The 14,062-nt window shown below is 26.1% G+C and overlaps 1 protein-coding gene across 1 annotated transcript in view; it reads right to left on the bottom strand.

Moving 5' to 3' along the window:
• The window catches only part of LOC122499009 (TWiK family of potassium channels protein 7-like), a 41,477-nt gene extending 40,435 nt beyond the window's left edge, over positions 1 to 1,042 (bottom strand). Inside the window, exon 1 of the mRNA XM_043607040.1 lies at positions 731 to 1,042. Coding sequence (XP_043462975.1) covers positions 731 to 1,042 — 312 coding nt within the window. The remainder of the gene's footprint in view (positions 1 to 730) is intronic.
• Positions 1,043 to 14,062: the final 13,020 nt, after the last annotated feature.

Raw genomic sequence — 14,062 nt, 5'->3', positions numbered from 1 at the left:
ATAAATTGTAGAATAAAGAAAAGTATAAATTGTTATCGTATTTATCAAACGGAGAACTTCTCAGATGGAATACGATAATAGTATTTAATTTTTTCTTTTTTGGCTCTTTTTCTTTTTTTTTTATTTGAACAACAATTATAGAACGAGTTTCAACATTAAAACTTCCCATATCTGATCGTAAATTACTCTGTCAAGTGCAATCTCTCATAAGAATGTTTCTAAAAGCCCCTTACTTCCAATTGGGATTTTCAAGTGTAAAACGAAAGTTTCTTGTTGGTTTGTTTCTTCGAGCACGAGTCTAATAGCAATCAAGAGACTCGAAACTTTTTGTTTCTCACTTTTATACGCCTCAGGGATTTCTTCACGACTATTGAAAATACACACCTCTTTTCCTTTTTTTATCCCAACAATTTCCTCAAAGAGAAGGAGGTGTAAAAAAAGCCCCTCTACACCCACTTCCCTTCTCTCTCTCTCTCTCTCTCTCTCTCTCTCTCTCTCTCTCTCTCTCTCTCTCTCTCTCTCTCTCTCTCTATTTCCACCTGATCCCCCTGATAATACTGGGGATAATATTTTCTTATGGAGACACAGTTTTTTTTGTTTTTTTATTTCTACATTTTTTTCAACAATTTTACAGTTTAAAATAAAATGAAAAGAAAATTAAGGAAAATAAATGAAAGAAAGCGAATGAAAAAAGCAGAATGAAATAATTGTAAAAAATAATGATAATTACCTTGCATGTGAGTTCCCAAAGACGAAAGGCAGTATCATTTCTTAATGTAAGAACGTGACTGGCTCTATCGAGACTATTTTTGCCCTCAATAAATTGAAAGAGAAATGCGCCGGCAATTGTATAACTGACCACGAGAAATACGATGCCAACATTACTAAATAGAAAGGCAATGAAAGCTCGTGTCCAATCGGCAATTCTTTCACACCATGGCTTTCGTCGTTTTCTCTTTCTTCGTCCACTACGACCACGAAAATTTCCACCTTGCCACTCTCTAATCACTGACGAATAGGCCGAATTATCGTTACTGTCCATTTCGCTCACCACCACCACACGAATTCAACCCTTCTCTCACTGTACATCGCTAAACGAATCGTCACAATTATCCACACGTTTCCTCTCACTTTCTCTCTCTCTCTCTCTCTTCTCTTTTCTCTCTTTCCTTCTTTCTTTTTTTTATTAATTAAAAACCCTTTGTACTGTTGCATTTAAATATTCTTTTTTGATTTGTATTTTTCACTGTCAAACAAAAGAATCAGAAATTTAGGAGAAAAAATTTTCTCTCTTTTTTAATATTTCTTTTCAAAAGAAATTTAATTTTCACTTTTTCCTTCAAAATTCCCCTAATTTTTAATTTTATTTCCTCGGTTTCTTTAATTCCCGCCCCCCTACTATTTAATTTAATTTTCCTCTTTTTCTATTATTTCCCCTCTTTCATTTGAGAGATATATAATTTCCTTCTCTTCTTTATAATATTGATTTTCCCTTTTTCTTTAATTTACCTCTTTATTGTTGATTCTATTTTTCCCTTATTCATTAATTTTTATCCCCCTTTTATGTTTTATTTCCTCCTTTTTAATTCCTCTTTCTTCTTTTAAACTAAATTTCCCACTTTTCTTAAAAATCCTCTTCTTCTTGTAAATTTTATTTACCCCTTTTTCTTTAATCCCGTATTTTGTTTATTTCATTTCCTCCTTTGTATTGAATTTTCCATTTTTTCTTTAATCCCCCCTTTTATTTAATTTCTCCCTTTTCTTTCATTTTTATCCTTCTTTTAAATTTTTTCTTCTCCTTTTTAATTCCTCTTTCTTCTTTTTAATTTTCTTTTTTTTCGTTAATCCTCCTCTACATTTAAATTTTATTTACTCCTTTTTTATTTCCTTCTTTCATTAATTCTCCTCTACATTTAAATTTTATTTACGCCTTTTTCATTAATATACTTCTTTCTTTTTATTTTTCACTTTTTCTTTAATACCTCCTTTTATTTATTTTAATTTTCCACTTTGTATTTAATTTTCCCTTTTTTCTTTAAAACTCCCATACTTTTTAATTTTATTTCTCCCTTTTCTTTAATTCCCCCCTACTATTTAATTTTATTTTTTTCTTTTGCTTCAACTTCTTTTCTCTCTTTCTCTTTTTGAAATTAATTTTCACCTTTTATTTAATTTATTTTTTTTAACCCCCTCACTTATTATTTAAATTGATTTTGCTCTTCCTTTTTAATTTACCCTTTTTCGTTAATCCTTCTCTTAACTTTGACAGTTTAATTTTCCTCTTTTTCTTTAATTTAACCATTTCTTCTTTCTTAATTTTATTTCCTCTTGTTTCTTTAATCCCCTTTTTTATTCATTTTGTTTTCCCCATTTTTTCTTCTTCAATTAAAGTTTTTCTCTTTTTATTTCCCCATTTTATTTAATATCACCTGTTTTCTTTAATCTTTTAATTTTTATTAAATTTTTGTATATTTTTTTAATACCCAGTGAGAAATTGCCAATAGACTTTAATCGGTCCAATATCGGTCCAATATTGGTTGCCGTGCTGGGCGCCGATTGACTCCCAATATTGGACCAATATGGGCTGATGCTTGGGATGTAACGGCATCGCCAATCATCGGTTGTCAATATTGGTCCAATATTGGCCGAATATTGGCAACCAAGAGAAAAAAATTTTTTTAAATAAATTTTTTTTAATTAAATAATAATAATAAAAAATTAATGTTTATAATTTTTGTTTAATATGTTTATTTGTTTAATTATTTATTTTTAATAATTCATGTAAATAATAAATAATTTATAAATTATAATTATTTAAAAATGCAGCAGCTATTAGAAAATAGCATTCTGCAAAAAAATTCTATCATTGAAAAATCAATGATAGGCGAGAGAAATCCGCGTCTTTAAATAGATTCGCAGATGATAGACAAGAGATATCCGCGTCATTAAACGGATTCGCAGATATACTCTGGTCTCGCGACGAATCTCTCGATACTTATATACACTGGAGTCGCCGTGTCAGTTGCGAGAACGGTTACAGCGTCCCTCTTGCGGCAGAGATAAGAATTGTCACGTAAACTGCTAAATCGCTTTACCGACCGCCTTATTGATTATTATACCCGCAGTTTACGTGAAAATTCTTATCTCTGCCGCAAGAGGGACGCTGTAACCGTTCTCGCAACTGACACGGCGACTCCAGTGTATATAAGTATCGAGAGATTCGTCGCGAGACCAGAGTATATCTGCGAATCCGTTTAATGACGCGGATATCTCTTGTCTATCATCTGCGAATCTATTTAAAGACGCGGATTTCTCTCGCCTATCATTGATTTTTCAATGATAGAATTTTTTTGCAGAATGCTATTTCCTAATAGCTGCTGCATTTTTAAATAATTATAATTTATAAATAATAAATTATTTATTATTTACATGAATTATTAAAAATAAGTAATTAAACAAATAAATATATTAAACAAAAATTATAAAGATTAATTTTTGATTATTATTATTTAATTAAAAAAAATTTATTTAAAAAAATTTTTTTCTCTTGGTTGCCAATATTCGGCCAATATTGGACCAATATTGACAACCGATGATTGGCGATGCCGTTACATCCCAAGCATCAGCCCATATTGGTCCAATATTGGGAGCCTTTATTGGACCGATGATCGGTCTCTTGGCTCCCAATATTGGACCGATATTGGACCGGTGAGAAATTTCTCACTGGGTATCTTTAATTTTTTAATCTTCCCATTCTCTTTATTTCTCCTTTTTCGTTAATTCTTCTTCTGTTTATAAGTAATTAATTAATTAATAATTAAATTATATTTAAATGATTTTAAAAAAAATTATTACCTACTGTTATTTACAATTTTTTATAAATATTTCACCTGGAGAGATAAATTTTGTTTAATTTTCGAAAAACTATTTTTTCTTTTCAGTGTATATTTGGAATAATTTTTTTTTCAAGTAACCAAAGTTTGTTAATAATTAATAGTAATACATTATCAATTAATTTATTACTAAAAAGTTATTAATTTATGAAATTTTTTTAATGTCAAATTATTTTTTCAATCCTAATATAATTTTAATGGATTGAAATTTATCTACATTATCGCTGGGATCAGGGCCGGATTTAGGGTGTCAGAGGCCCTAGGGCACTAGGGCCCTGGGGCCCTCTTACCCGGGAGCAAAATCAATCAAATTTAACACAATATATATTTGAAAACGTAAAAACAAAAATAGATATATTTATTTTGAGACTATTACAAATTATTCAATTAAATAATTTGTTATGGTTATCAACAATGTTGTGCAAACATTTTTCACATATTAACGACACTTTCTTGATTTTTTAGAAAGAAACTCTTCAATTATTTTGTTGGTATCCACTGTTTTTAATAATTCGCTTTCAATTGATAAAATAGCCAACGATAGCTGCGCAAACCGTCATTATTCGCATGCAGCTTGAATTGTAATTGTTTGAAATCGGACAATTTTCAAAAATTGTCGAACTGCAAATCAATTACAATTTATATTACATATAGAAACTGATTTACTATTATAGACAGGGTGTCTAACAAGGATTGAGAAAAAAATTCCCTGACTTTTCCCTGACTTTTTCCCTGACCTTTTACTAATTTTATTTTTGCTTTCTTGAGAAAAAATATAGTAACTGACATATTTAACAATAAATTAATATCTAATGATAGAAAAAAACGGTGATAAAAATCTTCTAAGTTTTGTTAGGTTAAAAAAATTTTTTATTCACAAAATTTTTTTAGAAATTTCCCTGACTTTCAATGAAATTCTCTGACATTCCCTGACTTTTCCATGACTTTTCCCTGACCGTTAGACACCCTGATAGAGCATTTACACATATACACTTCTTGTGACAAGAAGACCTCTTAAAAATTGGGGGCCCCTGACGACCGGGGGCCCCAGGGCACTTGCCCTTTTTGCCCTACAGCAAATCCGGCCCTGGCTGGGATATTGCTAAGAAATAAATTTTATTTTATTTTAACTTTTAAGTCATAGGCAGCCACATCCGACGTTAGAAGAAAATCAAAATTTGGGGAAAAAGACGTTTAAATTTAATTTCTGTATTTGAGGTAATTTTTGTGGGCAGCTATTGCAAATATTTTTTATTTATTACGAAAAACCCGGAAGATTTTTTTTTTTTGAAAAAATTGTGATTAAGAAATATAAATGGTCTAAATTTTTTTTTTCTAAAGGGAGAAAATTTCTTCTCGAATATTATCAAATTCCCAAGAGAAAGTTTTCACTATTTAATGTAGAAAAATATATAAAAAATTTTCCCTTTTTAATAAATGATCAAAGCTGATATACCAATGAAATTTCTCCTTAAATTTAAAAAGCGAAAATGAAAATTATAGTTTTTCCTGAATTCTAATTTGCAAAAGGACTCTTATTATATATATAGAAAAGATTAAATCTAAATATCAAATTACGTAATCCTTTTCCCATTATTTTGATCTTTAGGAAGAGTTGACATTATAGAGATGCGTCACTTTTTTTCTCCCCCCGCCCCTCACTCTCTCACTCCTTTTTCAATGAAAAGAGGATTTTAAAAAACATTCTTTAGCTTTTTTCCTCGTGAACTTTGACAGTTATTTTCCTGACATTTCGAGAGAAGATCTTCATTCTCAGTCATGTTTTATTTCACTCTTTTTTTCGTCGTCGTCGTCGTCGTTTTTTTTTCGTCTAGAAGAGTTTCTCCCCCGTTTTTTAAAATTACCTTCCTTTTTCCCTGACGATAAAGACGGAAGTAGGAAACTGAATAAGATTCATAAAGTTCAAGGTGGTCTTTTTCACCTTTTACGCGTGTAACGACGTCAAAGGTTTCCGTTGAAAAATTTCTCTGCTTCTTTTTTTGAATTTTTTTTTTCGTTTTGCTATCGGCTCGTCTTTTCTTTTTTGATTTTTTTTCTCTCTTTTTCTGCGATTTTGTATGTGGCATACCGACACTGAATCGCAAGTAATTTGCAATTAGTCGCTCGTCGGAGCGGCGCCACCCCTTTTCCTTTTGACCCTCGAGGCTATACCAAAGCATCTTCTCCTCTCTACACCCTTTAGTGTAGAGTTATAGAGATATATATATTTCTCGTCTCTCTCTCTCTCTTTCAGTGTAGTAGTAGTTGTGTGTCTCATTCTTGTGAATGTATGTGTGTGTTGAGAGTTCAAGTCGTGTGGATCTATACAGAGGGTTCTAAAGGATAAAAGCTCTGGCCAACCCCCAGCCACCTATCTTTAGAGAATTAAGCGCAAGAGGCACGGCCAGCGTCTTTTAGAATACACCATCCTCTCAAATGTTTACCTCCAATCTTCACGTATGCCAGAGACATGGTCCACTACTTGAATGACAAAAAAATTACAAAATTTTTAAAACGCTTTCAGTTTTTTTTGTCCTTTCTTCTTGTCTTCTTATTTCATTTTTAATGATTTTTATTCTTTTATTATATATTCACTATTTTTATAATAATTAATATCAATTTCATCAATTTTGTATTTTGGAATTTTCATTTTCTTTCTATAACTATTTTTATTTATTTCTACTATTATTATTGTTTATTTTATTATTATTTATTATTTTGTCAGATAATTTATCTCTCAATTAAAAATAATATACACTACCGTCCGTGAGTATCAGGACGCCCCTTTTTTCATGAGTGGAAAAATGCTTAAAACGTAAAAAATAAGAATGACAAAAATTTTTCGTATTTTTTTCCTGAAAGCTAATGAAATTATGAAAAGACTGACACCTGATCGAAGAATTTTCGTTGACTATTCTGTCAGATACAGAGAAAATACTAGATTTTGCATGCTTTTCGTAATTTTTTAATTTTTCGAAAATTAATTAACTTTTTTTAGCGTTCTTGGTCTTGTTTCAATCTCTATTCAATGTAGAATCTAAATTAAATAATGGTATTGTGAAATAAAATTTTCCAAAAAAATTTGAAACCGTAAAAGTAGCTTTTTAATTACTTAATTATTTAATTTAAAAAAACGTTTTTTTTGTTGAAAAAGTGTCAATCTGTTTTTCAAAATTTTTTTATCCGACTTTCACAGTTTTAAATTTTTTTGGAAAAATTTATATCCAGTATTTTTTCTGTATCTGACAGAATAGTCAACAAAATTTCTTCGATCAGGTGTCAGTCTTTTCATAATTTCATTAGCTTGCAGGAAAAAAATACGAAAAATTTTTGTAATTCTTATTTTCTACGTTTTAAGCATTTTTCGACTCATAAAAAAGGGGCGTCCTGATACTCATGGACAGTAGTGTAAATATAATATTAATATATAATTAACAATAATAATTATTATAGTTTATTTAAATGTTTATTTTAATGTATTTATTTGTATTTAGGTGAAAGTGATTATAGTTCAATGACGCCACCACTAGGTGGTGCTTACTTTTATCGTTTATTTTAATGATAAAACAGTAAAAAATAATATAATAAGTATTTTATAATAATTAGAATATTTATTGTGATTTTAATCAATAATAATCTTTTTTCGAAAAAAAAATTTTTCTAAATTAATCCATAACTTCCCGTGCAGAAATCGCCACTTTTGTTCCCGATTACCGCCCTGGCCCCGGTCGGGATTTCATGATCTGGCCCCGACTTCGTGGCCCCGACCAGGACCAGACCGGGTTTGCCCAAGGATCTACAAACAGCGCACAATGGGATTTTTTTTACAATTTACTGTTCAAAACTGTCTACAGCCTACAATTCTTAACCGGTTTCAGTATTCTTTATTTTAAATTAAAGGCGAATAAATTCTTAAGACATCCCTTAAGGTCAATTTTTTAGTTCTTAATTGTTTATAATTTTTATTTTCAATCAAAGTTAACAAATTAATACAATTTTTCAAAAAAGGAGGCTTATTTTCTTATTCCGTTGCTGCATATGATCTGAATCAGTTCAAATTAATACAATATGACCACCATATAATTAATAAAACAGAAAGTAATTTATATCAATTGTTATAAACAATATTAATTAACAAATAGTTAACTTTGATTTCTTTCCACTAAAAAATGTTTTTTTTACCTTTTCTTTTTAATTTAAGTTCATTTAAAGAATATTTGCCCTTTTTGATTATAAAATAACTTATTTAAATTGTTATAAACAATATTAATTAACAAATAGTTAACATTGATTCCTATTCCACTAAAAATTTTTTTTTCACATTTTCTTTTTAATTTAAGTCTATTTAAAGAATATTTGTCCTTTTTGATTAAAAAATAACTTATTTAAATTGTTATAAACAATATATTAAATAACAAATAGTTATGTAACTTATGCTCCTGTCCACCAAAAAAATTTTTTTTCACGTCTACTTTTTAATTTAAGTTCATTTTAAAAATATGTGTCCTTTTTGTTTAAAAAATAACTTATTTAAATGGTTACAAATAATATTAATTAACAAATAGTTAATTTTTGTTCCTTTCCACCAAAAATTTTTTTTTCACGTTTACTTTTTTATTTAGATAATGTTAAAAGACCACGGATATATAATATTAAATATTTAAATAAGTTATATTATAAGCAAAAAAGACATATATTCTTTAAAAGAACCTAAGTAAAAAAGAAAATTTGCAACAAAAATTTTCTGTTGGACAGGATCATAAGTTAACTATTTGTTAATTAATGTTGTTTATGACAATTGAAATATATTACTTTATGGGTTTTTAATTGTCTGCTGGTAATATTGGATTAATTTGAACTGATTTAGAGCATGTGCAGTAACGGAATAAGAAAATAAACGTCCGTTTTTAAAAAATTGTGTTAATTTGTTAACTTTGATTGAAATTTGAAAATAAAAATTATAAACAATTAAAAACTCAAAAATTGTCCTCGAGGGATGTCTTAAGAATTTATTCTCCTTTAATTTAAAACAATAGGACAAACGCACCAATTGTCGAAGGTGAACCATTTGTCGATGTTATCATGGTGATAACCAAAAATATTGCCTAAAATGTTAAATTTTTTTGTGGTTATAATATTAACATATTATTTTTGACATTTATAACTCTTAAAAACTCTTAATTGTTTTTCACACTTAAATTGAAATTCCATGTTTAAGGCAAAAAAAATAAATTATTATTAATTAATAATTTTTAGTATTATTGTGAATTATTAATAATGAAAAAATTTTTATTATTTTAAAAAATAGTTAAATTATAAATAATATAGAATAAATAATTAAATTAATAATTTTTACCATATTATTATGATAAACATATTAATTTATATATATATATAACATACATTTTTAATAATTTTTCTATAAATAAATATGATACAGTCAATTTATTATGATAACACTGTATATAACGGTCCCATGATTCAAAAGGAAGTTTAAGCGAGGTCGCTTCCAAGCTTGCGTGGCTATGCGGTATGTGTATTCGACTTGCGTCCTCGAGGTCTAGGGTTCGGTCCCCCGTGCGTGCGATATTTTTCCGTCTTAGTTTTAAGTGTTTTGTGTATAATTCTTAATAATGTTACATAAAGTATAGGTTTAAATAATTATTAACAATAATAATAATTATAAATAATTATTAATTTAAATAAGATAGTCTGTCTAAATTAATGAAAGAAAATAAGAAAAATATTTTTTTTAAAAACTTAGTCCAATAAAAGCAATTCTAATAACTATTTACATTTTTAATGACACTCATAAAAGTTTATTTACTACAAAAATATTAATAATAATTATTAATATTGAAGTAAATACTCCCCATTCTTTAATAATCAAATAACAAGCTTTAATATAATAAAATGCAGTCAGTATTGGAATTCTACCTGGGTAGCGAAAAGATCGGGGGAAATCCCATGGCCCCGACCGGGTCCCGACAGGGCGGCCAGATCGGGCAAAGTGCCATGGCCCCGGTCAAAATTTCTGCACGGGTTTTTACTTAATTAATATTTTTAAAAATCCTTTGAACTAGAGCATCTCTGTGAATCACCCTATGTGATTTTAATTGCAAAAAAAATTCTGCTAAATTTTCTGCAAAGTTGCAAAAATTGCGAAAAATTTTTCTTAGCACGTTGTCGAAAAAAATTTGACTCTAAACAAAACAAGAGTGTAAATGCAAAGAATGGGCCAAATGGCATAACTTTAAAGCAATATTTATTATATCTAACTAACAACCATTCGCTTGACTAACTTCTGGCATACCTTTTTAAATAAAATTAGCAATTTAAAAAAAATAGAATTTAAAAATTTTTAATTCAAATTTTTTTTTCATAAAAATGAAAAATATGAATTGGAATAAAAATTATTACTATTATAACTACAATAATCATATATATTCTGAGACAGGAGATTCAAGGAAAAGTCAGACATTTTGATTAAAAGTACTGAAAAAAGTTAGATTCTTAGAATTCCTAAGAAAATTCTTAATTTCGGTGTCTTTTTTGCTACGAAATCGCCACGAATTCTAATACAAAACCTTCAAATTTTTCTATTTCTGACAGTAATATTTCTTTTTAAATAACTTTATTCTTGAAAAACTATCATATAATTATTTACTTATAAATTATTTAATGAATAATTTTACTTAAATATTTCAATATTAATTAACTTTTTGCAAAATGTTAATAATTCAAATTCTTCTTCAAATTAGTTAAATTTGTCAATATATATTTAATTAATTATTAAAAACAATGGATTTATAGAAAAAGTTTATTTAAAAAAATTTTAAAGAATTGAATTTTGGAGAAGTTACAAATGATTGCAGAAATTCAATTATTTTCAAAAGTAATAAAATTCTTCTTACAAATGTTCAATTATGTTCAAAATTAAAAAAAAAAATTCCTCAAAATCACAATTACCTTTAGAAATAACAAAATTCTTCTCCAAAATTCAATTATTTTAAAAAAATTTTCCTGTTTTTAATAATTTTCAATATCTATTATTTTAATTTTCCTAAAAGAAATCAATTTTTTAATAAAATTCTACTCAAACATTTGCAAATTATTTTCATAAATAATAAAAATTTCACAAGAATTCAATATTATTAACAAATTTTTTGTAAATTTCTTCTCAACAATTCAATTAATTTCATAAATAATAAATTTTTTTTATGAATTTAATTTTTTTATGAATAATAAATTTGTTTTAGAAATTCAATTATTCTCATAAATAATAAAGCTCATCGCAGAATTTTAATTATTTTTAATACAATTTTAATCAAATTCCTCGAAAAATGTAATTATTCTTAAAAATTTGATAAAAATTTGTCAAAAGAATTCAATAATAAATAAGAATTTTCTATACTTTAAACTAGTAATTTTGAAGAATTATTTTTTTAAAAAAGTTTAATTTAATTTTTTTTTTTAATAATTTGAAGTTACATGGGAATTTTTCCAAATTCTCAGAAATTTTCACATATTTTCATAAGAAAATTTACCTAAACGTTTAAGAGAATTTTTCAAAACTTTTGGGATTTTTTCTACTCTATTTCAGGAGAAATAAATTCATTGGAAGTTTTCGATAATTTTTTAGAAAAATTCTCTTATCTATGTTAGTAAATTTTTCTAAATAATTAATGGAATTTGCTTCCTAAATTTTTTTGAGAAAATTTCCAAAATTATTCTTACAGTGTATTTAATTGAAAAATTTCCGAATAATCGTAATTTTGTCGAATTAAATTGTGAACAAATGGTTTTAAAAATTCTTAAAGGACTTTAAAAAAAATTTGTAATATTTTTATTTTTTTGAATAATTTTACAATTAAAGAAATTCATAAATAAATTTAACAGAACATTTTTTTGAGTAAAATTTTTTTCTTTATTTTCCAAAAATTTTAAAGTTTTCAATTTAATTTTCAATTAAAATTTGCAATTGACAAATAGAATTTATAAACATTTGTTTCCTTTATTTTAAAAAAACATTGAATTTTATTAAAGCAATTGTAGGTAATTAGGAAATAGAAATGATGCAAATTATTTCATTCTGAAAATTGAGAATTTTTTACAAAAATATTAAGAAACGGGAATATGTTGTAATGTTTTTTTTCCCAAAAGAAAAGAATGAGTTTGTGGACAATATTGTTATTGAGAAATAAAAATTATGCATAAATTTGATATATTTCCTATTTAACAATTTTATAATATTTTTTATAAATAAAAAGCAAAGAATTTGCATAATTTAGATCAGTCAAACGAAATTTGTTATAAAAAAGCGTATAAAAAACAAAATTCATTTGTTAATCATAATAATTTTTTTTAAATTTTCTAATTTTCCAATTTCAAATATTATTTTATTATGACTCATAAAAAATATCTGCGTATTTTCGATTTGTCAAACAATATTTTGTAAAGAAAAAAAACAAAAGCATACACAACAATCAAACTTCAGATGTGGACAAAAAGAATGAATGAATATTGTCAATTTTTTATTATTTTCAAAGTAAATTTGTCTACTTCTGGCCATTTTAATCAATATTTTTTATTATTTTGAAAGTAAATTTGTACTATTTCTAATCATTTCAATCAATTTTTAATACTTTGTAAGTAAATTTCAATAATATCTATAAATTAAATTTATTTTTACAAATTTGACTACTACATTTTACTACTTACTACCATTTTTTTGTAAATTTTACTAAGTTCTACAGTAAAATTTTTTTCGAATATAATAAATTTCACTTTAAAATTAAACATTAACTTTCTGCAATTCATACTCATTTCCTTCGAATTTTTATACTACATCCAAGTACCTAAATTTTCCTTTTTTTTGTCAATTCTTGTCAGTATTTACGATTAAATTTGACTGTTTCTATCAATTTGTACTATTTCTAACAATTTTTATTAATTTTTATTACATTCAAAGTAAATTTTATTATTTTTGTCCATTTTTGTCAATTTTTACTATTTTACTGAGTAAATTTTACTCTTTTCGACTTTTTTACTAATCCCAAGTAAAATTTTACACATTTCATCAATTCTACTTCCTCATAGAGGAAGTATTTACTATTTGTGGAGTAAATTGTACTATTTTTGTCAATATTTACTTTTTATGGATTAAATTCAGACTATTTCTGTCCCTTTTTGTCAATTTTTACTATCTACAGAGTAAATTTTACCTTTTATGACAATTTATTTATTTTTATTATTTTGAAAATAAATTTGATTATTTTTGTCCCTTTTTTAAATTTTAATATTTACAGAGTAAATTTTAATATTTCTTGACATTTTTATTAATTTTTATTATTTTAAAAGTTATTATTTTTATTATTTCTGATAATTTTTTTATTATTTACGCATTACATTTTACTATTTCTGTCCATTTTTGTCAGTTTTTATTATTCATGTGATAAATTTTTACTATTTAACGAGTAAATTTTTACAATTTTTAGTTCATTTGAGATGAAATAATTATTATAATAATAGTTAGATGTAGTTGTAGTTTCGACTTGTGGCTGAATATATTTAATTAAAGGTGTAAGGTTATAGTTTCTTGTCAAGTCAATAAAATAATTATTGTTTAAATTTAAATTGAGAAAAAATGTTAAAATTGTGAAATGGCAAAAATATTATGTAAATGCGGTTTATTAATAAAATAATAGATTATTAAAAATGGAAAACAAAAGAATTTTTTTGTTTGTGAATATGAAATTTTTTTTAATTGAGAATAAAAACTACAACTGTTTTAAGTGCTTACAAGAGATAAAATTATGGGGCGCTCTGGAGATTAACAAGAGTGATTATTCCCTCGATTACCACCTGTTTTTAAAAAGTCCCACTGGATCGAAATTAGAGAAAATTAAGCTACACTTGAGATTAAGCAGACTTCTTTTTTTTCAGCACGATTCACGATTTTAATTGAAAACAGTATTTTTGCCAAAAAGACGTTACCAATTAGAATTTTTTTTTACTCTTTTTACTTACTTATACTATTCAATTATTGTATTTCAATATTTTCTATATTTCTTTTTGGAGTTTTTAGCGGCATTTTAATCTCTATTTTATTTATTGAAATATTCTGTTTATTAATTTTATTTTTAATGCTTAAGATGAAAATATTAAAA

The sequence above is a fragment of the Leptopilina heterotoma genome, unplaced genomic scaffold, assembly GCF_015476425.1.
Source record: "Leptopilina heterotoma isolate Lh14 unplaced genomic scaffold, ASM1547642v1 Lhet_163, whole genome shotgun sequence".
Classification (NCBI taxonomy): domain Eukaryota; kingdom Metazoa; phylum Arthropoda; class Insecta; order Hymenoptera; family Figitidae; genus Leptopilina; species Leptopilina heterotoma.
The sequence above is the reverse complement of the archived record's forward strand: the minus strand, read 5'-3'. Positions and strand labels throughout refer to the sequence as shown.